The 25,834-nt window shown below is 41.3% G+C and overlaps 3 protein-coding genes across 4 annotated transcripts; 2 read left to right on the top strand and 1 right to left on the bottom strand.

The window, feature by feature from the left end:
* Positions 1 to 2,444, top strand: LOC118420366. Its single transcript, XM_035827162.1, has 6 exons — positions 1 to 82; positions 283 to 380; positions 683 to 800; positions 1,059 to 1,232; positions 1,559 to 1,713; positions 1,998 to 2,444. The coding sequence occupies exons 1-6, from the start codon at positions 34 to 36 to the stop codon at positions 2,109 to 2,111; spliced, it is 708 nt and encodes a 235-aa protein (XP_035683055.1). The 5' UTR covers positions 1 to 33; the 3' UTR covers positions 2,112 to 2,444.
* Positions 2,445 to 3,845: 1,401 nt separating this feature from the next.
* Positions 3,846 to 16,355, bottom strand: LOC118418810 (myotubularin-related protein 6-like). Of its 2 annotated transcripts, XM_035824856.1 has the most exons (16): positions 16,190 to 16,309; positions 14,139 to 14,201; positions 13,323 to 13,439; positions 12,437 to 12,599; positions 11,913 to 12,070; positions 11,254 to 11,382; positions 10,651 to 10,785; positions 9,998 to 10,130; positions 9,411 to 9,520; positions 8,792 to 8,917; positions 8,454 to 8,503; positions 8,023 to 8,223; positions 7,422 to 7,556; positions 6,743 to 6,869; positions 5,789 to 6,274; positions 3,846 to 5,529 (listed from the first exon to the last, which is right to left on the bottom strand). In XM_035824856.1, the coding sequence occupies exons 1-16, from the start codon at positions 16,211 to 16,213 to the stop codon at positions 5,386 to 5,388; spliced, it is 2,301 nt and encodes a 766-aa protein (XP_035680749.1). In that variant the 5' UTR covers positions 16,214 to 16,309; the 3' UTR covers positions 3,846 to 5,385. The 2 variants fall into 2 exon arrangements, with proteins under 2 accessions (XP_035680749.1, XP_035680750.1); XM_035824857.1 differs by lacking the exon at positions 14,139 to 14,201 and having other exon boundaries at positions 16,190 to 16,355.
* Positions 16,296 to 25,751, top strand: LOC118418812 (nucleoporin p58/p45-like). The gene is made up of 15 exons (XM_035824863.1): positions 16,296 to 16,547; positions 17,810 to 17,883; positions 18,144 to 18,530; positions 18,811 to 19,017; positions 19,331 to 19,352; positions 19,484 to 19,549; positions 19,719 to 19,893; positions 20,233 to 20,312; positions 20,422 to 20,540; positions 20,917 to 20,999; positions 21,098 to 21,239; positions 21,425 to 21,490; positions 21,711 to 21,956; positions 22,445 to 22,528; positions 25,146 to 25,751. The coding sequence occupies exons 1-15, from the start codon at positions 16,396 to 16,398 to the stop codon at positions 25,277 to 25,279; spliced, it is 2,037 nt and encodes a 678-aa protein (XP_035680756.1). The 5' UTR covers positions 16,296 to 16,395; the 3' UTR covers positions 25,280 to 25,751.
* The last annotated feature ends 83 nt before the right edge of the window (positions 25,752 to 25,834 follow it).

Genomic DNA, 25,834 nt, shown 5'->3' on the forward strand with positions numbered 1-25,834 from the left:
AAACAACTTTGACCGTTGCCTCGCACCAAGAAGATGGCCGGACATGAAGGATGGACGCCGTTCGGACTGAACGAGTGTACAGGTTAGAGACAAGCTTAAAGCCCTATCACAGACGAAATGTGGTTTATAAATATATGATGGTTAGAGATAAATATTGGCATTTCTGCAAGTGTGATTTACTTATAGCTAGCGACAGAGGCCAGTGGTCTGAAAGGTGAAGTTCAAATAACATTGACATGTAAAAACGAAAAGGAATGTCAATTTGTGATGATTTCTTTACAGCTGGTACGTGGCGGGGTTTCCGGTACGTCAAGGACAACGACCCCGCGGTCACCTTGCTGTTCGACAAGAACGGCTACATCGCCGGGTTACAGATGGGGGTGAGTCTCGGTGCTAGCGATTTCTAACTTATCCGTCTTTGGCGCACTGTACCTGTAGATACACCCTATTATTATTCCAAACTAAACATAATAATCGCGGTGCAAACTTCCATGCAAGCAAAATTTATTTCTCAGCTAATTAGGTTGATGGCTTTTTTTGTTCATTCCTACTATCCATGACCTTTGTGTCGTCTCGTAAAAACGGCATTTCATAAAGTCAAAATGACAAAATGTCGTATTTACCTGAGGCTTCTGGAAACAACTGGTAGAGGTAATCTAAACATAGACATTTTATTGCGCAGGTGCTAAAGAGTGAGTTACCCTCCAACGGCAGCATCCCGCCCGAACAGATCACTCCGCCATGGATAGAGGACACGGACAAGGACATGTGGCTGCTCACCGCTTATTTCATCCCCCCAGGTGTGTATTGTTGCGGTTGGACTACTTTGTGAGTCTAGTAGAGAAGCTCACTCCTCAGTCAATACAAGTTAGCTTGAAAGGCAGCATACATGCGAAAACAAGCCACATGACTTGTGTGTTACAAGACATTCTCTATCAATAATTATCTTTTACATTGAACCGTTATATTCACTGTGAAATTAAGTTTGATGGTATTGTTTAAAGCACATTTGATGAGAAAATTAAACCAGTCAATCTATTGCACTTGATGTCACATAGACGACATTTGCAGTGACGGTCGCACAGAGGCTGAGTACCAGGAGGAAGGCACGGGGACTGACCTGTACATCCAGACCGGCCCTGACCCCACCTCGGACATCATGGCCATCCCCCTCCAACAGGCAGACCTGGAGGGCTCCGAATGGACCGAGGGCAAGTGTGTCTGGGGCATGGGTGAGTTTGACGTTCACAGGGACACGTCGATTAGAGACAACAATCGCACTTCCCTTTTGCAATCACTTTGTGGTCTAAGCAAAATGATTAGCCTTACTAGCGGTAGTAAACAGTTAAAACGTCACACACTTTCCAGTAGTACTAGTGTTTATGTCATCTTCCAATTCAGTGTCAACATGCAAAGTCATAGCCTACTAAAATCGCGCCGCTAGCAGCCGGCCCTACAATCTCGGAGAGGGGGTCATTAACCCCAGACAGCAAGAGACTGTGTAAACACAGGCTAGCAAAGTCCCAACGTGCTAACTTGTTGTTGTATCTGCCAATAGGTAAACACTACTGGTGGAACCTGCGTGTCGACATGGACTGCCATGAGTTCTACCCAGTCTTCGTCATGTACAATGGCGGGAAGCTGGACACTTTCGGCTGGAACATAGGGACCTACCTGAACAGTCCACGTTACGAGCACCCAGGCATCGATAGGGTGAGTACATATACAGGCTCTATGTTTACCCGAAGAGCGGATCCACTGAAAATCCTGAATTCAAGAGAAACTTGTTTTCCAATTTGCCAGTCATTTGACAGTTTATGTCGAGAAAGCACGTGTCATAGAGTGTACTTTGCTTCAGTGACTATTGTACAAACTAGCATTAGTATTTTAGTTCGGATTTGACCCAAGTGGTTTCAAATGCTTGTCAGATACTGTTTACTCTATGTAAAAGCTATCATTACGTGTCAAGGAAAATAAACTGTTCCTTTCTTCTTTAGGTCAAATATCCTCTTGATCCAGTGCCGACCTGTCTGGATGACCATTTTCAGACCCCGTCCAGAATCCACGTATACCTGACCAGCGGATACCCACCCTTTACCAACCACTGCTAGAAACACCACCTACTTCAGGGCACGCTCTGACGTACACCAGCTTCCAACTATGGGAAAATGCTGAATAATAGAATAACACATAGAATCCAGGATACTTTTTGCTGACAATACGATCAGCTACTGTGATGATGATTATACACTCTATGATAATGATGAGACAGGTTGTTCAGATCCTGTTCCACCTTGCAGTGTACTAGTACCTTAATCACTCCAAGCTATGACGTTGTATCAATTTGCATATTATATCATGCCTATTCTGGGTGCTCACTCAATGGTATCCTTAATTGTTCTGTTGTACCAATACTTACAAATATTGAAAGATCTCTTCTCGAACACAACTTCTCGAATTATGCTGTCCACAAACACGTAAACGGCACCGAAAACACAACGCCCTTGGCGAAGGCAAGTACTTAAAAATTGAATCGGAAACAGTCTACTCGACTGAGGGAATACCGTTTCATGCGTTTCACAATTTCCCTTCAAAAGCAAAACGAACCCTGAACCGCTAAGCAATTGCACAGTTGATGAAACAAAGTACGTGCCTTTTGAATCAATTCCGATAGGTGGCGCTTGTACGCGGTCTCTTGTTGAACCGACAATTTCAACCAAAGCCTCAAATAAAAAATACACACACCTCAAAATAGCCACAAATAAAAAATAAACACACCTCAATTATCCATATGATTCATGTTTTAACCAACCAGTAGGTTTTATTCATCATCGAAACATTTGCCAAATGCAGGCCCGGTTCAAAAGAGACACCCTACGACGGACAGAAGTCCTGCAACCACAGCTGATACTAGCAATTTAGTTATTTGCGCGGTTATCGTCAATAAACGAGTGACGCGACCTTCTATAGAAAAGACGATGGTGGTGATCATCACCAAGAACATACCTGTGTCTGTACTGCATATTAAGCACTAAGGGCAGACATGGTTACCAGCGTCTGGATGGTATTCAGTAACGAAGGAACACGTGTGTGCAAATAGTGAGCACTAAGAACCAACATGTTCACCTTTTATGGATAGTGTTAAGCGCCAAGGACGGACATATATTGAAAATTTAACGTATGTTTACCTGTGTGTGGATGGCATTTAGCAGGGGCAGGCATGCTTACCTGTGTGTGGATGATGTTCAGCACCAAGAACAGACATGTTTCCCATGTGTGGTTGCGTTCAGCACCAAGGACAGGCATGTTTTCCCATGTGTGGTTGTGTTCAGCACCAAGGACGGGTATATTTACCTGTGTGTTAATGGTGATGTAATGCGCTCTTTTGACCCAGTTTTACTTCTGTGGTGTTATGAGAGCAAAGTTGCCATACTGCCCACAGTGATTAGAAAAATACAGCACTGTAGTTTTCTCCATAATTGTCTCAATTTGTAGGGCTTTTCTCTTTCTGACATTACTTTTGCCCAAAAAATCATTATGGGTTTTTATCTTTTGCAAAAAAATGCACAATTTCGTGCATTATTTTTTACATATTTTTTTTCCTTTTTATTTAAGCAAATTAGAGAGGTCATAGAATGAAAACTCAGTTGGCCATGTAGCTGAGTGATATCCTTTCATCCCATACACAATTACTTTGCTTCTGAATAATTTCCTGGAAGCCAGTCGCCATACATGACAGTGTGCAACCTCCAATTGAATCTGGGATGTGGCCCCATAAGCAATACAAGCAAAGTAGTTGCCTTCCACCTTACCTAAATTCCAATGAGGCAAAACCCTGAAGAGGATACGATATCACATCTTGTTTATTTACTTTTTACACCTGCTTTGTCACAGCCAACAACGTGTGTAGTACATGTACGTGTAATGCAGAATGCTTTACAATGCCCTTATTACAAATACAACACATCATACACACATATTCAGCACGGGGCTATCATTGTAATCCTGGAAAATAAATAGAGAACAATGTGTTAACCTATTTCATTGTTTTGCATTGCATGGATTGCACTAATCCTGTCAACATGCAGGCCTAGCTTCAGCACACAAGTCAATGTGACGACAAATCTAGCCTTTGCACAAGTAGGAATCTCTTGAATCAATGACGTGTGTTTACTGCAACACTGAGATATCAGTAACGGTGTACATGGTTATATTTCCTTACAAATCTTCTCTTTAAGCTGGATATGTCTGATGGATAAAGTCAGGCCTTGGAGTGGACACCTTACAAATGGCTTTCATGTGTTTACTTTGCGATGTCGTACACAACACAATACAAAGCTGAACGTGTCAAATTTACGGAAGACAAGATGAAGAAACTTCACGCCCTGATTGACCCTGACAGCCTCCTTCAGAAGTTCCTTTATTTACATGGATTCTAGCAGCTTAGAACCATTCAGAACCCTCCACCCCACCAGGACACACACCTCCTTGTTTTCTAAGTAAAGGATCAATAACTTAAACTTTTCTTCTCAATATTCTCTTAAATCAAAATTGAAATCAAACTCTTGTACATAATATGAAACTCAAGAATCATCATGTGCATATTCTGTTCAGTTCATGTATTACATAGGATGAAATTCATTTAAATATATAGCACATATCTTACTTAGCTAACAAGAATTAATTACAAGCTACAGGTCAATTACCAAATGTATAATAACGTATCTTTTTTACTCTCTTAGTGTTATGTGATACATTAAACTGAAAATAATTTCTAAATAATAAAGGCAGCTAAAACCATAAAGTTGCAATTATAACATGCAGTTCTTGCTGCATTTTTTCTTCCCAGGCCATGTTTAATGAAATATATCTGTTTACCCTGGCAACAATATTAGACATAGGAGAAGTCAATGTTTTATGTGAAATATTTTACAAAAAATCACAATCATCTGCACTTTTTAGTGCTGCTACAATCTCTGCTGATACATGTAAGCTCTACACATCTGACTACACTTGCAAACCCAAGAGACACATCTATAAAATTTGAAATGGCTCTGAAGAGGGAAATTTTATCTGATACAGAAAAAAAACAACTATCTAAGCTATAAAGGGTCAATCTCTGTTCCCATAGTGCACCTAAAGTTATGTCAAGTGATTTGTTTGGTGCTGCAGAGCAGACTGAAGAATATATGCGAGTTTCCAACTCAAGAAACTAGTCTTTTAAATTGCATAGGAAAATAACTAGCAGAGTGTTCCATTCTAGAGCCATTTCAAATCCTGTGCTGTGTCTCTTAAAGTAGACCATCTGTGTTGTAAAACTTTAGACTAACACATCACATTTTAACGACTTGCAGGGAAGTTTTCCGCCGTGGATGTTGATGAGAGTTATGACAGCTTGCTCTCCAGTTTAAGGTGCTTGTAACACGTTCTGCAGACAGGGACTGGTCGTTGAGAGTAGTGCCCGGGAATAGGTGTCTGTTTGTCAATACATCGGGTACAGAAGATGTCACCGCATCGCCAGCAGTGGTACTGGAAAAGGAGAAGACAAACGTTACAATCTGAACTTTAAAGTACTTTTTTACTCCACCTGACAAATGCTATGATAACTACTGTATCTGCAATGATACCAGTCTTCACGATCTTATCACAAAACTTGGATTTAAACCATTCCTATGTTGCCATACTTTGATTTTCGCACCATACTTTGTAACATACACAAATTTGGTGCGAAAATTGCTAACGTCTAGTGTCCTAAAGCAAAATACAAACACAAAACAAGATTTCATACTTTCTTGTTAAAAGCGTCCAGGGGAGTTTCACACGAACACTGGCGAATATTCCTAAAGGCTTTCCACTCCAGCGCCACGGAGTCCATCTCCAGGGACAACCGGTTCAGCGACACGTCCATGGAATCCCCCGCTCCCGCTGACGGGGAATTATCCACCTCGGCTTTTGTCTCAGGAACGTCTTGACCTTCACTTGCTTCCGCCTCCTCGACAAGGTCATTGGTACTGTCCAAATTGTCCTCTTTGTCATTCTTTTCTTCATTCTCCTCTGCACTTGCACTGTCCCCATTGACGGGAGATTGAACATCTTCAATCCCTGACTCGCTACTTGCATCAGACACAGCGTTAGCTCCATTGTCTTCACTAGGGCTGTCTTTGGTCGGGACAGGGTTGTTGACCACGGTTTCCGGATTGCTGTCACCCTTTGCTTGCAGGTCAGGTGACAGCACCGTGTCTTTGCCTAGCAGCTTCTTAACACCAGCTATTCTCTATAACACAAAAGATAGGATGAATTTGACTGTGGGTTGCAGATTGTTATCAGATGAAATATAGTATTAAATGTTGTTTATTATCATAAGTCTGCAGCAAGTAAATTGTATGGATGACATCTCCACATAATTTTTATCTGACTTAAAAATATTCTCCTCTGGCAATGGTCCACATAATGGACCATATAACAATATCATGTGATATGTAGCTTTTAGTGTAAAAGTGAAACTAGTTTGGTAGAAAGTTTGGTAGTGTAGTTGTTGTGATACTAGGATACCACTGTGACACTAGTGTCACTTTCTACACTTCTAGGATACTGGGAAAAAAGACTTGTTGTTTGTGACATTAGTTTTTGTCTTGTCTGTTTATGGTCTATTGAAGATTTAGGAATCTTGTTCTTTCTTGCAGTAGATTTGAAATGTTATCCACAACATCTACTTGTAGCATAATTAAAAGACATTAGTAACCTTTTCCAGTAGCCTGACATGGTCCTCCAGGGAGGCTGAATGGTCCTTCATCGCGCTGACCGTGTCGGTTACAGACTCCCTGGGGTGGACTCCGCTCTCATACCTGTTGTACATGCCACGCCAGAACCTGCACACATCAGAAGATGTACTACTTTCCATACCTTCAGTTGAAATTGTTAATCAATACAGGCTGTGAACCAAAATCTCTATGTGTACAGTCAAACATGTACAAGTAACCACCTCTGTAAAAGGACCCTTTCGATGGTCCCTTAGATAATTTTCCATTGACACAAGCATTAAGAATCCTGTCTACAATGACCACCTGTCCACATTGACCAGATTTTACTGGTCCCCTGATAAGTCTTTAGGGCAGTTTCAAATGTATACCAAAAACATAACCTTCTCTTACTTCCTTACTTCCTTGGCAATATGGTAAAAACATTGCTCTCTTGTTTTAGGTTTTTATATTTTTACTCTATACTTGCACATGATTTTTTAGTATGAGGGAATTTTGGCTGATGAGGAAACATGTTGTCACTGATAACAAGACATTTATTAAATTATGCATGGAAAGAAATACAGCAAAAACTTACATCTGCATGAAATGAATACAGTTACTGAATATGATTCAAGCCCAGCAAAGTCTTGAAGGGATACATCAGTAAGACTGTAGACCTACTTGAAGTTCTGAGGCGCAGTGTTGGGCAGGAGGACGCCCTGAGTGACAGGATGCTCCCTGCTGTACAGCGGGTTGACGTAGTCGCTCATGTTCTTCCTCATGTAGCCCCACAGGGAGTAGGTTTTTGAGCTCAGGCTGCAGGGGGAGAGGCAGACAACAGGGAATCAGCTACAGTTAGTACATGATTGTATGTATTACTACACATATGGTCAAATCTCGTCCGGTTACCTCCTCCAGTCACAAGCTACATTAAGCAGTCCTGTCCATTTTTACATCAATAACCCCATTATGTCCTCATCAACAACAATCATAGTCTGTGTAAAACAAACTCCTGAAATTGGAGAATATGATGCAAAAAACAACGGCATATTGTAAGATCCAATTGACAATAGTATAACATAGGATGCCCTCTTTTAATGAAGTTAGTGTGAGTAATTATTAGCCTGAGTATCAGCCTTGTTAGTTTACTGGGGCTCCCATACTCCCCTTCACCAACTAGTTGGTGTATGGTAGCGTATGGGAGCCCCGGTAAACTAACAAGGCTTATACTCAGGCTAAGCACAGCCAACTCATTTCCAGATTTCCGTAACGCTGTAGTGACCTGAGCTCCTCGCGTTCCCTTTGACAGTTCCCCAGGAAGGTGCCAAACTGACAGGAGTAGGCGTGGTCATGCAGCGTGAGCAGGAAGCTCTCGTTGAACTGGAACGCACACGGGAACTGCTGAGTCAGCTGCCACACACACTCCACGAACTGGGTGAACACTGGCGACACCTCTTTCTCTTCTACTGCTGTCAGTCCAAGTCTGGGGATGCAAAATGTCTTAGTTTTAAACTACTGTGAGGTAACATCAATGCATTAGGCCACACTGACATCATTACAAGGATAAGCATCAAATTTTACAAAAATTGTACATATTGCATAATGAGCAAATCTTTGCCATAAGTTGAAGAAAAAAAATCAGAATGTCTAATACATGTATTGTCAAAGAATGTCTCTGTTCCTATTGTGAAAGATACTGATGAAGACTCATACCTATCTGTGAACTTGTGCCCAAAGTCAAGCCACTCCTTTTCAATCAGTGCCTGTGAACAAGTGGGACACACATCAGTGAGTTAGCAACATGGTGTGGTTACATTAAGATGTAAACCATTTTAGGATGGACCACAAAGGATTGAGGAAAGTCGTAAAGATGTTGTTACATCTTTGTTCTTCAAGTGAACATATCGTGATAATTTCTCCTTAACAAATCTCCCTTTTCCCTTCATTACTTCCCTTTTGTACAGAACCATCTGTCTCCCACCACCTTGCAGTGGTATGTAAGCAATGTAGTTGTCACTCACCTGTATGTATGCAATGTAGTTGTCACTAACCTGAAAGCCCTGCAGAGTCCTGTAATAAGGGTCTAGGAACACGCCAGCCAAAGAGCAGGTCTGCGCTGTTCTGTCCCAGCCGTCAGAACAGTGGACCAGCACACTGGCATGCTCATCAAGCACAGCCTGGGGGGAACAGGGCACAGGTGAGACACACACAGGGCACACACATGTAAGGCATAAATAAGACACAGATAAGGCACACATGGTATAAATAAGGCACATACACAGGGCATAAGTAAGACACATAGGACACAAGTAGGGCACATAGGGCATAAGTAAGACACACATGGCACATGCAAGGCACAGGCATAAGTAAGGCACAAAGGGTACAAGTAAGGCATGCAGTGGGCATAAGTAAGGCACACAGGACACATGTAAGGCACATAGGGCATAAGTAAGGCACACACAGGGCACAAGTAAGGCACCTCAGGGCACTAGAAAGACTCACATAGGGAACACGTAAGGCACACACAGGGCACAAGTAAGGCTAAGGTGGCAACTGTTTAATCTTAAATCTCCCATGCCCTTATTCAGAGACCTATTCTATGTTGGTTTCAGTAATAGTTATCCAGCAGAAGATTAACAACAGTTGGAGGCTGCATGATAGACTCCTGACCTTTGCTATGAAGAGTGAGGTGTCCATGATGGCTTTGATGTGCTTGAGCCAGCTGCTGTTCTCCAGTCCACTCAGAAAGTCTCCCACAGACGGGTTCTTCAGGTCACATACTGCAGGGGCAACATTTGGCATAAAAACTGGACTATATATATAACTCTAGATTCAAAGCTGTAGAGAAATTATGTCTTGTAGATCAGATACCTACTAGTACAACAATATCATACAGTGTCTACATGGAGAACAAAAAGTGCACCCCTTGTTGTAGTTTATGTTTTATTGTGTTGCAATGGTGTGGCAACATTTGTGGTATGATTGCAAACTGAAGGATTCCTTGGGATAAATGTGCATTTGCTATACAAAGTTCAGCTGTCTTGTTGCAGAAAAGGCTGCCTTAGTTCCTCGATAGCCTGCTTGAAAATTCTTTGACATTAAGATCAATGTGACCATTTAGCAAATGGATGTTTCCAGAAATAACAGTCTGGGCCATGATGGGGTTAGGGCTTGACACCATTTATTACAAATAACAACATCTATCATCTATTCCAGTATTCAGGGTTGAAAGGTTTGAGTTGGAAGTTGAGCCTCACCCTCTATGAGCTTGTCTAGACTGTTTCTCATGACATGGATGTTCTCAATCCCCAGGAACTGGAAGCGGATGTTGGAGTAGAAGTCGGTGCTCTCATAGCCCTTCCCTGCCGCCTTGTTCACCATTGCATTGATCTGTAACAGGTGGGATCAAACACTCAGTACTCAATAATCATATTGTTACTTTGAAAGAAAAAAACAACATAATACACTTGCATGCTTCTATTTTTTAATGGAAGACAGACTTAGTCATAGTAGGAAAACGTTGCTAAATGTCTCGTGTCTACATGTCTCAGTATTTGTGCACATTCTACATCAGTCCAGCTGGCATGAACAGCTTTTATGTGACTGTGACTGATCATGACATTTTCTATGTAAACAGCCCAAATTTGTAACTAAGGCATCATCATCATCATCATCATCATCATCATCATTGGTCGATGTGCTTACACACAACGGGGTTATACTGCCCCTTATGGGGTGACATACCCTTTCACTGGCTAAGACAATAGCTAAGGAAATAGCCTGTTTCTTAGCAGTATATAGTTTCTTAGCATGTAAACAACCAAAATTTTTAACTAAGGTAATAACCTTTTTCTTAGTAGTGAATGTGGAGGTAGTGAGAGTGAAAACACTGTGATTTGTGAAAGCTCACCTTGGGTCTTGTGTCCACCACGTACATGAAGTTACAGTTAGGGTTCGCCCTCATGATGGCCTGCAGCATCTGTTCATCCTCCAGACACCTGGCACTGAACCCAGACAGGGGCTGGCTGCACCTGCAGATGGTTGCCTGGGAGACACCATGGCAACAGCGCTGTCAGTGCACTAATCAACACTATTCAAATAGCAACTGCATGTATAATGCATTTGGTACCTTGAGCTAAAATGGTTTCAATACTTAAGCATCAGACTTTGGGTTCACAAAAGATGTTATCCATAGAATTTATGTTTTCTGAATGTGGCCTACCCATATTCTAAATACCAGTAGTTGAATCTGACCAGAAGTTGCACAGCACAGAAGAAACACAGATCCGCAGAAAAGAACTTTGAAACAGAACTGAGTCAACTTACAGATGTGACAGAGGCAGTCCATCTCCAATAGGACTGTTTTAAGTGTTCTTATAGTTAATGTTATAGGGCTGGTGTGAATTAGGGTTTTACAAATGATCAATGTTGACAGACAGGGGCCATGTGCCTGTACATCACCATTGTCTCAGTACTGTAACTATTGGTACTATGTTGTCACTTGTTGACTTACGTGGTTGTCTTTGTGATAGTATGACAGGACAGGCAGCCTGCCCCTGCTCCTGAACTTGGAACTCCCCAGCAGTATGGGCGTGGTGGCACCGGTGGGTACAAACAGGGTCCGAGGGTACGTGTCACAGATCTGGGAACACAAACATCAACAATGTCAGCAATGTTCAATACTATGTCTCATAGGCTGTATAGCTACATGGGCTGCCATTTTCTGTAGAAAATAAGATTGTTGAGCTGCACTCCTGCCTACTGTATACTTGCTGTGATACACTGAAAGTTCCAAAGACAGTGTCTTGTCCCATCCTGAATTATGAAATTACAACCTATGACTACTACTACTACTAGTACCGTAGTAAAAATTCAACTATAGTATAGTGGCATACTGTAATGTATAGTCAGTCTACCAGATTTACATGCAGTGTTGTTTTTTGACATCATGTAGGCATTTCATGTAGCCTAACATCAGCAGATCAGCCAACAGACCAAAACAGAGAGTACATATGTGCCCACCCCACCTGATAGTCCTTGTTGATAGGAGAATGGACCCATCTGTTGTTGGGCAGCCCCTGTCAGGAGAACTCCGCCTCCAGACTGACGTACATGTAGTTCAGCAGACCAGCTAACAGACTAGAACAGAGAGTATATATGTGCCCACCCTACCTGATAGTCCTTGTTGATAGGAGAATGGACCCATCTGTTGTTGGGCAGCCCCTGTCGGGAGAACTCCGCCTCCAGACTAAAGTAGTTCCAGCCTTCCTCATGGTCCAGTAAGGTGGCCTGGGGGTTGTACTGGAATGCATACAGCTCTGTAATGGTGGCTAGGGGGGGAGAAAAGATATTTTTCCATGTGCCATGTGTATGTAGAATGGAAAGTACAGGGACATACAGAAATAAAGCAATGATTGTGTTAAACGAGTCGCTTTATTCAGTGACGTACCAACCTAATGAAACTATTCGCGGAAACTGTTACAAGAGATGTTCACAAAAAAAGCTCATTTAAGTGCAAGAGTGAAACTAGTTTCATACCACAAATACTTCTACATAACAAACATAGTTTATGAATCATCTGAACCTTTGATTGACTGATAGCAATCATGTGATTATACATTGAAGTTTACATCATTTTCATTGCCCAGACCCATGTTATCTAATTAGAATGTAAGAAATATGGCTGAGAGACTGACCTGGTCTTGATAACATAATTAAGGATTCGAAGATGTCATGACATTCCCTCTCCTTAGCGATGACAAAGGTGACAGTCTGGAAAGTCTTGCAGCGGATAAGGAGTGGTGACCCCACAGTGCTTAACGGTAGTTTCTCCACAGATTCTATGTGCATGTGTAGGACCTGGAAAGTCATCATGCATTATAGGTGTTATAGGGGCAGCAGAGGGGATCTACAATATCTTCAAGTTTGCTTTCTCAGTAATAATATCTATGATCATATAAGAATATATAATATCATTGATATTATGATAATCTAATATCAAAAAGAAAACAAACGGGTATACAAATAACAGCATTACTGTTTATATAATTGACAGGTGGCTGCATACTATAGGTGTTATATGTAGTGTAAACACTCAAGGACGGAAAAAGAACAGGGATGGATGTTGTTGCGTGACTGGGATGTTATGATGAATTATGCATATGAACAATCTTCTGTCAAGGACAGATAGAATCACGTCAACATTGTTTCACACCAGATAAAAGGAGTCATGTTTTTTTAGTTTATCAAAAATACAGCTTCGTTTTATGAACAAAACAAAACATAAGAAATTATCCATCAGAGGCTGCATTACAAAAATCAGACATTAGCAGATGGTAGTAATCTTTCTCATTATGCCTGCACTGAAAAGTACTGTCTGGAAATATCTAATTTCATGGACATCTAATATGGCAGTGCATTATGCATGATAACAGTTGCTGATCATGTAGTTAATAAGTAATTAATTTTGTAAAGTAGCTGTGTGTGTTTGCATGTTGCATTTTTAATCATTACAACTAAAAATATGCTGGTGACAAGGATGCTCTCTCCTCAAACACCCCCCTCTCTTCACACCAGACTTACCCATGTCTCCCTCTTACTGTTGGGGTCCACGAAGATGAGATGGGTGGCCGTGAGGTAGAGAGTCCCGATGGCCGGTTTCCTGGTGTTGAACCGGTCCTGTAGCCGGACATTCTCTACCTATAGGGTACATGGAAATGGTCTTCATTGTTTTCAGAAAGGTTAAAAACTAAGCGGGCTCTGATCAGCAACACAGGACACTGTGGATGTGGTAAAACTAACCTTCAAAAGCATATGTATAAAGGAAAACATCAGTGTAAGTACAAGGGTATATGCTAACTTGCTAAGACGTTCTTTAGTTTAAGAGTAGGACAGTACTAGTATGTAAAGATATGGTAAGAAAGCTACTGGGAACCATCTTTTAATTTCATTTTGTTCTGAAGCAGATATATTGAAAGCAGCCAAAGCAACTGATAGACCGCAAAAATTAAAATGATTGAACACTATTGGACAGTTGTAGAGACGGAGGACAGCAAAAGTACCTAGCATTAAGTTCCATTCATGAATGATGCATTTGTCAATGTGACTTACAAGGAGCTAATAATAGCTGCCAAACATGTTTGATGTTAATTGATTAATCTGCAACCTTTTTTTAATAAAATGCAAGATATAAAATTGCTGTGGTCATTGTTAGCAAGCAGCATCTTTGATTGAAGCAAAAGCATGTGATGTAGCAAGGATTGGGCCCAAAGCCCCCGAGTGCCATCATCCACCCTTTTGGAAGGTTTAACAATGATAACTGCATCATTAAGCCTTTTCATTCCCTTTTTCCACAACTCCCATGCACCTAGTGCACTGACTCCTGCTCCTCAAATTTACCTGGACTGGCATGAAATAATCAGGCGGTGCATGGGGCTTTTGAGCACCCTTATTATTCGACCTCTGAAACAGAAAGGTGAGGAAGCGGTCAGTAGTTTGATGTTACAATTTTTGGCTGTCTGACAAAAGCAGGTTTAACTACACATTACAAACAGTTTTGGTGACAAACAGGTATATACCAAAGCAAGGTGCCATAGACTACAATACATTGCCAAAAGACAGTACTATATTAGAAATAAAAGAAGCAAAAAATAGAAGCAAAATTCTAACAAATCAATGCTTTACAAATCCACTGAAGAAAAGAAGAGCAACAAAATTACAAATGGTATAAAGATAAGTATAAGGATAAAAATAAATAAGATGACAACAAAACAAGGTAAATGGGAATCAATCAAAGTGAAAACAACAGAAAGTTAAATTGAGCAAACAAGATATATTATAAAAATACTGTAAAGTTAGAGCTATGATTTCTCTTGGAAGAATTTGAGTATAGTTAAATCAGTACATGTAAAGACAAATAATATCCATCTTTATCAAACTGAAATAAATTTGACTTTTTGTATAGAAATTACTTTCCAATTTTTATAGTTGCTTTTCAAGGTCAGCCAGTCATTGCACATCAAAGTCTTGACCATTTCCCACCAGTAGCTATATTGTACATGATTCATATTCCTCTGGGAACATTCATCCAGGTGTATAAGTACTGTAAATGCAGAAATGTTCGCGGTGGATTAATATTCGCGGTTTTCGCGGCGGCCGCTTCACCGCGAATTTAAAACCACCGCGAACATTTTTCCATAACAGTAAGAGACTACAGTGCATGGTACTACCGCGAAATTAAAACCACCGCGAAAAGTCCATTTTCCCGCTACCGCGAAATTAAATCCCCGCGAACTTAAATGCATTTACAGTATTCTCCAGATCTATATAGGGTGTTTTGGGATTAGCACACCAGTTAGTCTGCTACACCACATCTTTGAAACCAACTATCAAGACATTAATCAACATCCAGTGTTTGACCTTCTCTCCCAAGTACTGCACACCTGTAAATCTGTACATAATCAATAAGGGCCATGAATTATAAATTTTTATGGAAGATTGGACAAAAGCCATGTTGCTATATGTGATTTCATAACTACACCTACTGTATCTGTATGTATGTGCATGGTCAAAAATGTCCAAGAAGGCCAGTCAGGGGACCAATATAATCTGGTCTGTGGACAGATGGTCACTACACCTATTATGACTACAGACTGAATTCTTAATTAATGCTCAAGTCAATGGCAAAAAAATAACAAATGTTGCCAAAGGATCTGCCAAAAAGTGTTCACATTGGTCAGGTGGTGACTGTAGAAGGCAACTGATCACTTGTACAGGTTTAACTGTACCTGCCACATGAGACAGTTGTCCATGCATCCACATAGAGCCACACCCCCTTTCTATGACCCCACCCCCTCTTGAGACAACAGTGATAGGTGCAGTCACTGATTACCATATTGATGATGCAACCCTTTTAAACCACCCACACCCCATTTATGGTACTAAATAGAATGTGTGACACAAAAGTGTCAACAAGTACACAACATCTTTGCTTTAGAGAAATACATTAAGCTGTTTTGGTGTACATCTCAACAGTATGATGTCATGGCATGTCACGGGACCCCACATCTAAACCCGGCTCACTCAGTCACTCAACGAAAACTACAGCAAATACTGAAACGGAAGTAGGGCAACATTTCGTACAGATGACGATTTATTACCCTTGAAGAAAACCTGCTTTTCATGCTAGGTTTCGACCGTCGTCCGGCACACGCGAATCCTTACCTATTGTGCGTAAATAAAGAGGAATCTCGGACTAATTTCTGGGTCGTGCCAGGAAACATACCGGAAGATGACAACAGTAACTACCTCGACTTTAGCAGGTACTAGCAGCATAGTTTTGACACGCAATAACGCAAAACTCTACACGTACACTCTTTATGATATATTTAAATATATGGACTGGATAATGAAGATAAAGAAGGTTGTATTAACGAGCAAACGGCACAAACCTTGGGAGTTCGTATGTGCTCCATCTTCTTTTTTTCACTCGACCGCCATGACACATCCGGGGCAGCATCCCATCATGCACTGTAGCAACATGGCGGTTTTTGGATGAAAGTGTCGCAAGTTTTACTTCGCCAAGGTGCTTATCAGTGAATTTAGACTTTCTACGGGATTCTCGTGGCCTGTTTTGATACTTTGAGTAAGTTGTGAGATGCCGCCGACGGGTGGGTTCACGTTTGGGCAGGCGCAGACCCCGGCACAGCCGCAGGGAAGCCTGTTCGCCATGCCTGCTCCAGCCGCCTCGTCTGCTGTCGGTGGGCTCTCCTTTGGAACACCGGCTACGACAACGGCAAGTCTAACTAGGTAAGGCTATGTGAAGGTATTGAACAAGTTATAAGAAGAACCACTTTAATTTGTCAAAGATTCTATAACTCCTACGACGCCGTCCATGAGCAAATTTATTTTTCAACCCAACTAACTGTAGCCAGTTATAACCAGTTATACGATGGGGATTTCCCCTGTCCAGGCCGGTATGCCTAAACACCGCAAACGAGTGCAAACGAGCGCAAACGAGCGCAAACGGGTCTATTATGCAGTATTCATGGGACAACGGCCTTGTTTGACGCTCTAAATACACTATAAGCACATTGTCTGTGCGATATTTAATAAAAAACACGGCAAATTATAAGTATTTACCCCTTCTTTTAGTAGTTATTCCGCTTGTTTCAAGTTCGAAGGGATTTCTGGCCGCCATCTTGGATCTTCCGTGTTAGGGGTCTGGATGGGAAAATTGCACTTTGGCACTATCTTTTGAGTCAAAAGTGAATGAGATTATCTTCAAAATTAGGGAGATGAAGAGCGATAGCTCTGATGACGTAGCCGCGGTTTTTGACATTTTTTAGCTAGGGTTATGGGTTGCGAGACCAAGCGCGAAGCGCGAGTGTCGAGTCAACCCTAACCCTAGCTAAAAAATGTCAAAAATCCGCGGCGGCATGCCCGGCTCCAGCCCTCCGTGAAAGCGAGTGTTAGCCGTATGCGTATACGAGTGATGGGCATTGGAATCATGCCACCGTGGATTTTTGACATGTTTTAGCTGTCAAAAGTGCCTGCGCCAAGCCATGAAGGTATTTTCTAAGTAAATAAGGTACCGATAATTTCCCCATCTAGACCCCTTACACGGATGATCCAAGATGGCGGCCAGAAATCCTTTCGAACTTGAAACAAGCGGAATAACTAAAAAAAAAACTGGTAAAAACTTATAATTTGCCGTGTTTTTTAATCTCTCATTGCACAGACAGTGTATTTAGAGCGTTAAACAAGGCCATTGTCCCATGAATACTGCATAATAGACCCGTTTGCGCTGGTTTGCGCTGGTTTGCGGTATTTAGTCAGACCCTGTCCAGGCGTGCCTATAATTTTGCACGAACCAAGGAGGTTTGCACGAACCTTATGAAATCTGTACGAATCTTATGTGATACGCTCGAATCACAATGCGTAAACGTATGAATCTTATGAAAACCGCACGAATCTCTATGCGAAAACGTACCTTATGTGATACGCACAGATCACTATATGACCAAGAATCTCATTATATATATAAAAAATTTCTACCTGCTTCCTTCCAGCACTGGCACAATAGGAGGGCTGACATTTGGAGCAGCCCCAGCCACTGGTCTAGGAGTGGGCACCACAACTCCAGGTAACATGACTTGTCATCACTCGTCACTTTAACAACGCATGTGGCCTCTCTAAATCATTAGTTATTTGTTACCATTACAATGTATGTTAGCCATACCGGTATGATACATGTAACATAGCTTTGTTACAATGTCATAATGTTGCAAGGTTGAAATAACAGTGAATAGACACAGAAATGATAGTGAAGAGATACAGAGACCGATAGCACAAGGAAAGTAAGCATTTACTTACCGGCATTTCTTCCAATTTCAACCATTGCAGCAACAGGACTGTCCTTTGGTACACCGTCCACCAAGACAGGCACCACAGGCTTCACACTTGGACAGCCTGCTGCAGCAGCTACAACAGGCACTTCAGGATTCACCCTAGGCCTGCCCGGTGCTGCAGCCGCCACCACCACCTCTAACTTTGTCCTAACGCTGCCCACGGCTGCTACCACTACTGCTTCCATATTTGGTACACCTGCAGCCACCACAGCAGCTACAACAGGTGGCTTGTTTGGCACACCAGCCGCGAGCACTGCTGCGCTGACAGGTGGCATCTTTGGCAACAAAACCACTGCTGCCTCCACAGCAGCCACCACCACTACAACAGGACTGGGTGGGGGCCTGTTTGGGACTCCAGCCACTACTGGTGGTCTCAAACTAGGTAAGATGTCCCCAAAAGTAGTTATGCAAACAACTGGATGTGATTTTGGAAACGGTCAGACGTTTCAGACAGCCATCCGGTGTCTTTCGACAGTGACACTGGAGAAATCTTGTTGCAGAGAGTTTTATTATCCTGACATCAAGATGTCATGTTCCTTTTAGACATACTCTGCTATCTTCAACAGGACTACCATAGTTTCAACATTGCTGTCTATCCAACTGCACAGATATGTTGATCCTGTCATCTTTGTGCAAGTTTTAAAAAATAATTTTGTCCTCAGGTGGCCTTGGTGGTACAGCCACAACAACGACCACAGGACTGGGAGGTGGCTTTTCTTTCGGTACACCAACAGCAACGACTACAACAACTTCAGCTGGTGGCCTGACCTTGGGAGGGTTGACTGGCCTGGCAGCTCCTGCAACAACTACAGCCAGTATAGGGCTGGGTGGGACTGGCCCCACTTCTCAGGCTAGCACAACGACAACAGGTATCTGTATGTCTGAACAAGGTACACTGACTGTAAAATATGTGCATTTATTTTTTGTGCAGTAACAAAATTTACTGGTTGAATTTGTAGAGATTATAAGGCATGTATAGTCTAACCAGGGTTTTACAAATATTTATGTGGGTGTAGCCTTCAAAATTGCGCAGGAGAATTTTTAAAAAGTAAGGAATGTATCTGTCTGGCCATTTTTACAAAAGACTTTTTTTATCTGAACATTGATGGAGTTTCCATAACAAGTATTTAAAGATCCTTTTTTGTCATCCACATAATTCTCATGCTTTTGATGTTTTTTCAGGTACTGTAGGAACTAAACCAGGGTAAGTTTTATCCATATGCACATCAAGATATCAATTTGTAAAAAATTGAATTCAATACATACATTTGAAATTTGAGACCTTATATGTAGTTTCCTAACTGTTTTATTCTATTAACTTCTCCTTTTCTACAGTGATGGTAAAGCGGGGAAGGACAATGAAGTACCCAATGAAATTGGTCAGAGTGTGGAAACATTTAGGTATGCATCCTAGCTTCTTCAAGGGTCGTGCATCCTTTATTGGTTTACCTGTTATATGTAGTATCACTATTTATACAGTGCTGGACAAGTAACATTTCATACTGACTAGTGGTATTGACAAAATAATGCAAAGTTCAACATCGTAATTGTAAACTTGTTTTATCTCCAGAAAACATGTGAAAGAACAGAAGGATGTTCAGGATGAGATCTCCAGAGTGAGCTCCAAGCCTCTGGATAAGGTACAGGAGGACATCACAGCGCTCAGACAGATGCTGTCTGTGGTGTCCAGCGGTCTGCAGAGAAACGCTGTGGCCATAGAGAAACTCAAGGCAGACTCTGCACAGGTATCTGTTATTTAAACCAAGTTACTGTAGAGCAATTTCTGCTGTACTAATAGCTGGGGATAGCAACAAGCTGGCTGAAAATACCAATGCTCCAATGTTGTATGATGTAACAAATGTGTAAAACACATTGAAAGCTTATGACTGTAAGTGTAATCACAAGTAAAAAGTCTAATGCAAAGTGCAATTATCTATTTCAGTTCTTCCAGGCCAAAAGCATGTAATATTTGAGTGAAGGAAGAGCAAGGGCTTGTAAAAAAATAGATCCTGGTTAGGTAGAAGGATCCTTAGTAAGAAAAATCTGTCACTAACTTACTAAGAGACATGTTTTCTATGTTTTAGGAGCTGAAGAATGTGGAGATTGCCCAGCGCACTAAGGACACTCCCCCAGGATTACAACATGAGCACACAGCTCCGGCAGAGTAAGTCAGGTCCAGTTTCCTTTAGAAATCTTAAGTTATTACACTTGATGTAACATTATTTCTTGAGCTTTATAGAGCTAAGACTGCCCCCTGTTGTCCCCATGTCCAGGTATTTCCAGCGGCTGGTGGAACAGTTTGAAGTGCAGATGTTGATGTGTCGGCAGCAGATAGAGCAGCTGGAGAACCACATCGCTGCCCTGTCCCACCCAGCCTACTTCACACCACAAAGTAAGGACCAACATTTTCTGTACAATAGTTGACAAAACCTAGCCTGGGTATTATCCTATTTCTACTGGGGCTCTTTACACTCGCTGCCCAAAACATTTTAGTAGGGCAACAAGTGTATGGAGCCCCGGTAGAAATAACATGGTCCGTAGGCTAGACAAAACCACATTATATGCACTTTTCCAGGCGTGTGTCTGTGTGCATGCTTTACAACTGACCCATACTAAAAGTTTTTAAAGATCTGAAATTTGTATTTTGTTGCACATACAGGGAAGCAGTTTGACTATCCTTAACACTTCAGTAGTAGTCCAACAAAGTAGATCTACCATTTAATGTGTGAATGCAGATTTGTGATGATGTTCTGATCTTCATGTTTCAGCCCTGTCCTCTGTGCTGCGAAGACTACATGAGACATTTGTGGCACTGGCAGGCAACCTACATGGGATCCACGAGGCAGTCAAGGTATATGTTGTGCTGTCACTAAATCGTTGCCTTTGTAAAGTGCACACAATTTTGAGCAGTTAGACATTCCACTTACAATGATGTATTGTTGTATCCAGACTCAGAAGGAGCAGTACCTGGTCTACAGGAAAGTTTTCCTGGGAGACACCACAGATGTGTTTGAGGCCAGACGGAAGTCCCAGTCAGCCTCCTCCAGGTCCAAACCACCTCCAGTCACTGTGGGACCTTCTCCATTTACTGGTAATGAATATATTTATTTCATCTGTATCTGACCTACTTCATTTTGATTGGTGTAATTTCAAAGGTTGAGCTTTATCTTTTCTCTTCTTTATACAAATTTCGTCATCCGTCTCTTAAAAAACGTTTTGACACTCTCATCTACTGTTATCTTGCCATCACCATATTTGGTCAAACCTTTGTCCTAGGAATGACCAATGCAGCAGCTGTTGCCATGGCAACAGCACTGAATGCCCAACAGCAGCCAACGGCAGGTAAGGGGAAGAAGTTCAGATTTCAAATGCATCTTTTAAGTAGTAGTAGTAGTATAGTAGTAGTTAACTTCCTGTAAATTAGATCCATGATTAAACACTGATGGATGATAAGAAAGGTAATGGATAGAAAAAAGTTTTTCATGTTATAGGTAGCAACTGTAGTTGTACTGACCACATCATGTGATAAGTTAAATTGTGTTTTAATCCCTCCCCACTCCAGGTGCCCCACCTACCCTGGGTCTGAACACAACAGGTATAGGTGGCCTGGGCACAACTGGTGCCTTTGGTACAGGTACTACAGGCCTGGGCACCACAGGGCTGGGCACCACAGGGCTGGGCACTGCAACTGCCTTTGGGACAGGAACAACAGGATTTGGAACTGGGACTGGGACCACCTCGTTTGGGACAAGTGCCCCACAGTTTGGGACACCGTTTGGTGCCACCACTACCACAAAACCAGCCACAGGTCAGTCCTATGTTATATAAACAGAATGTTTGGTAGTGCTACTTCTAGTGGGAGGAGGAATGCTTTGTTTCTTATTCTCCTATCGTCTTTTTTTCCTCACCCATAATCTTTATACAAACACTATTATCTGACTATGGGAAACTTCCATGTTAAAGCAGTAGTATCTAAAAATGACATTCGGGTGGAGGTCTAAGTGGCAAATTTGAGTCTGTTGGCAAAATTGATGGAACAATTGTGTCATCATGGTGTTAATGGTCTTTGGTTTTTAAGAGAGTAGTCTCCAGGCAGATTTACCAGTGGTATAGGATAGTATCAAAGCTGGCTAAGGAGTACAGCTGGCCAAAGGGAGTCATCAGCCACTCCGGTAACCAAACACACTCCTAGGCCGGCTTCACTTCTCTGGCAGCTTTTGATACTGTCTTATGTTACCGTAGGATCTGCTTGGAGATTATTAAGAGAGTACTTACTGTGACCACCTGTCCACACAGGTTTTGGCTCAGGCAGCCTGAGTGCAGGGATTGGGACTGCCACAAGCACATTTGGGTTTGGTAATCAAACAACCAAGCCCATGGGTAGGTGCCAGACATGACAGTAGACATGACAGTGCTCTATGGGAACATCCGTGTTCGTTTATGTTGTCGGTTCATTTGCATCTGGTGAGGAAACTGTCTCTGAAGCCTGCATCATTCGATGAGTTTAAGTCTTCAGCCTTGCAGATCATATTAATTTTGATAGAAGCTATATGAACCAGCATTGATCAAAGCTGAAGATTTTGTAGAAAACAAGTGACCTTGATTTCAGGATAACAAAAATATCAAGCCTTGCTCTTCATGACTTTTTATACAAATTTAGAAAAAGGAGCTATGTATATACTACATAAAGTAACTCAGTTAGATGCAGGCTTCATAAACTCTACCAGAGCTTCCTACATGTAGCTTGGCCATTTTTCTAGGTTTTTATTCTGTTTGTAATTTTTTTATCCCAGACTTGTAATAAACATTGTTATGGTTCATTCTTGCTTATCCTGGGATGGAGCATCAAAGGGAAATAGACTTTTCTGTTTCTGACATTTTGTTCGTATAAAGTCGTTTTGCTTAGATCTATGCTAACTATGCTTGATTATTTTTTATCGTACATGTATGTGGTTTATGATAATGTGGTCATGACTTTGCACAGGGCAATTTTCCTGATAACAATAGCATGCTTATGTATTGAACTAACATTAATTTTTCTCCATTCCATTTGTCTTTTTTCCCCAAATGTCTTCTTTTTATTCATGCTTTTCTCTTTTCTCCTATTAAACTATTTTCTCCTAAACCAGGCCAGTTGTAGACCAGTGTTTCAAGCAAACAAACTTGAGAAGAAACAAAACTATGTATTATGTATAGTGGAATAATTACACGTGCAATGCAGTTGATTCTTTTACAGTTTGGCCAAATTTGTATGTTGTGAATGAAGGTCAATTCAAATAGTCACTTTTTGGCATGCAAGAGAAGACAGAAACTTGTGCTGGCAAAAGACTCCTTTGAATCCTTGAATATATATGTTATAGAATGTTTGATAATTCAACACTGTATACACAATGTTACAAGTGACTGGTATGAATGCATCCTTGCATACATTACATGATGAATAACTGTACGGTATCTCTATGATGGATCCAGTTCATATCCCATTCCTACCGAGACGTGGTAAATCCCGTGCCTGATCGAATGCATATTCACAAAGCCTGGTATGATCAGGGTCTTGTAGTTGTAGGATGTCTGTGTAGAAATGTAAATGAGAAGACTGGAACTGGCCTGGTTTAGGCAGGTAGCTCTGTGCTGTACCTTGTCTCAGCAGTGGTGTGGTCTGACGTGGTGTGTTGCTCTGCTCTGCTGCAGGTTTTGGTGCTCCCTCTCAGTCCACTGCCTTTAGTGGGCTTAAGTCTTAGTGGGACATGTCTTCCTCACCACCCACCACCCTCGTCTGTAGGTCAGAACAACCTCCTCCCCTCACCACACTTCATGCACTCTTCAGTAGGCAATGCCACAGTCATAGCATTCCTTGGTACTCAGGATTTACCTTGCCTTAATGTAAATTATTTGTGGAAAAATAAAGAAACATGTCACTTTACTGAGTGTAGAAATCAAGAAGATACTAAATAACCTTCAAAAATATTCCACAGTCAAGGATTAATGACAATTTTTAACAAATATTTAATCTTGCACATGCCTTGTGCCTTATTCAATCCTCAGAACCAAGGAATTGTATTGCTGTGGAATAGCTACATGTAAATGATCTTTGAACAGTGTAATTAACACTGTCATAACTGCTGTGTCTTTTTGTGGGTTTTGGGGTATTCTCTGGCAAGTATGCATGTGATCATCTTCATTTTAAATACCAGTCGTCCTGTTCACAAACAAACCAGAAAACAGGTAACTACAATGACTAAGTGGTTACAGAATCATAGCAAATCTGTACTATCTGACCTGTGTGCATACTCCAAGAAAATGCCTCAAGCATCCCTGGTAGAAATTGCAATATACCAGTAGTTCTATATTAACAGCCCACCAGCATGGCTTGTTTAGACATTTCTGTATTAACCTCACCCTGCTGTCCTGTACTGTAATCAATACAAGCTCACCCAATCAATAGCAGTGAGAAGGCTAAAATATCTTCACATCATGATTTAGATTGTGTTTCTGCCTATTCTTTTTCTGTCAAGAAACAGATGGCTGCAATCAAAAACTAATTCTTATAATTACATATGCTGTTTGGACTCAATGACATTTCCCTTAAATCTTCTATTGCCTGGCTTCTGCTGTTACCCATTTTACTTTGGGTAGAAATATGCCCTCATGGGAGTAAGGAGTGGTAATGTTAAGAAGGGGGCAGTGTAGATTCTTTTCAGAAGAGAAAGGGCACATACTAGTACTAAAAATGCAAAGTTGCCTGTCCTGGACATCACATGTACCTCTAACGCATGTTTCTGTGTATTGTACAAATTGTCCAACTGTTGTAACACAAACTCTTTTCACTTTGAATGTGATAACTTGAACAGTTTTCCAGTTTGTAAAGTCACTGATATTGCCAATATGATAGATTGAAACATGAGTTGCAGTTGCACATAAGCAGTTTAAGCATGCTGTGTTGAGCCAGGATAGTGCAGTGACATGGCCCTGATGAAATCTGCATTTCTCCCTACAGGTGCTGCTACACCCTTCCCATCAGGAGTAGGTCTGCTGTTTGGAACGTCAGCCTCCGGTGCGACAGCTGCAGCCAACAAACCCTTCCAGTTACAAAAACCTCCGGCCGGAAATAAGAAGGGGAAAAGATTTTAGTGATACTACATGATGCTGTACCATTAAAATGTTTAAGAAATTATTACAGACCCATTGAACATAAAGAAAGGAACATTTCCCAAAATGCTGGTTAGGATGAAAGGGTAGATGGGCAAGTACTGAACTTCAAAAACATGTTCTAGTGAATATCAGACTTACACCCAGTGCCATGTCAGTTGTCTTCTTCAGAGTGAAGGCAGATCCAGCTATTTTACATGCTATGTACAGTATACATGATCGTTTTGAATTCACTTTCTAAAATAATTATGTTTAATATTAACAGTTAAGCTAGACCTTGTGTAACATGTTTAGGTATTGGAATGTATATCTTACTTCCACACATTGTACATCTACTTTTGTCTTACTGCATAAGTGTTTTCACCTACTTGTATAACAGTGCTTTGATTTATACATTATAATGTAGTAGCAATGAAAAGTTTTACCTTGAAATAAACATTCCTCTTGTAGGTCACTGACATCCCTTTGTCTTTGTACATGTAACCTCATGAGCCTCAGCTAAACACATCAACCACATATTTTATTTATCATTCAAAT

This window comes from Branchiostoma floridae, chromosome 7 (genome assembly GCF_000003815.2).
Source record: "Branchiostoma floridae strain S238N-H82 chromosome 7, Bfl_VNyyK, whole genome shotgun sequence".
In the NCBI taxonomy this organism is placed as follows: domain Eukaryota; kingdom Metazoa; phylum Chordata; class Leptocardii; order Amphioxiformes; family Branchiostomatidae; genus Branchiostoma; species Branchiostoma floridae.

Bases quoted from the DNA above. Each gene is read 5' to 3' on its own strand.
- LOC118420366 (XM_035827162.1), top strand. From the start codon at position 34: ATGGCCGGACATGAAGGATGGACGCCGTTCGGACTGAACGAGTGTACA. The intron at 801-1,058 runs GTGTGTATTGTT...GATGTCACATAG, and splicing joins CGCTTATTTCATCCCCCCAG to ACGACATTTGCAGTGACGGT. The intron at 1,233-1,558 runs GTGAGTTTGACG...ATCTGCCAATAG, and splicing joins CAAGTGTGTCTGGGGCATGG to GTAAACACTACTGGTGGAAC.
- LOC118418810 (XM_035824856.1), bottom strand. From the start codon at position 16,213: ATGGAGCACATACGAACTCCCAAG. The intron at 8,918-9,410 runs GTCAGGAGTCTA...TGTTCCCCCCAG, and splicing joins CCTCACTCTTCATAGCAAAG to GCTGTGCTTGATGAGCATGC. The intron at 7,557-8,022 runs GTCACTACAGCG...CTCCCCCTGCAG, and splicing joins AGGGAACGCGAGGAGCTCAG to CCTGAGCTCAAAAACCTACT.
- LOC118418812 (XM_035824863.1), top strand. From the start codon at position 16,396: ATGCCGCCGACGGGTGGGTTCACGTTTGGGCAGGCGCAGACCCCGGCA. The intron at 19,018-19,330 runs GTATCTGTATGT...ATGTTTTTTCAG, and splicing joins GGCTAGCACAACGACAACAG to GTACTGTAGGAACTAAACCA. The intron at 21,240-21,424 runs GTAATGAATATA...CCTTTGTCCTAG, and splicing joins GGGACCTTCTCCATTTACTG to GAATGACCAATGCAGCAGCT.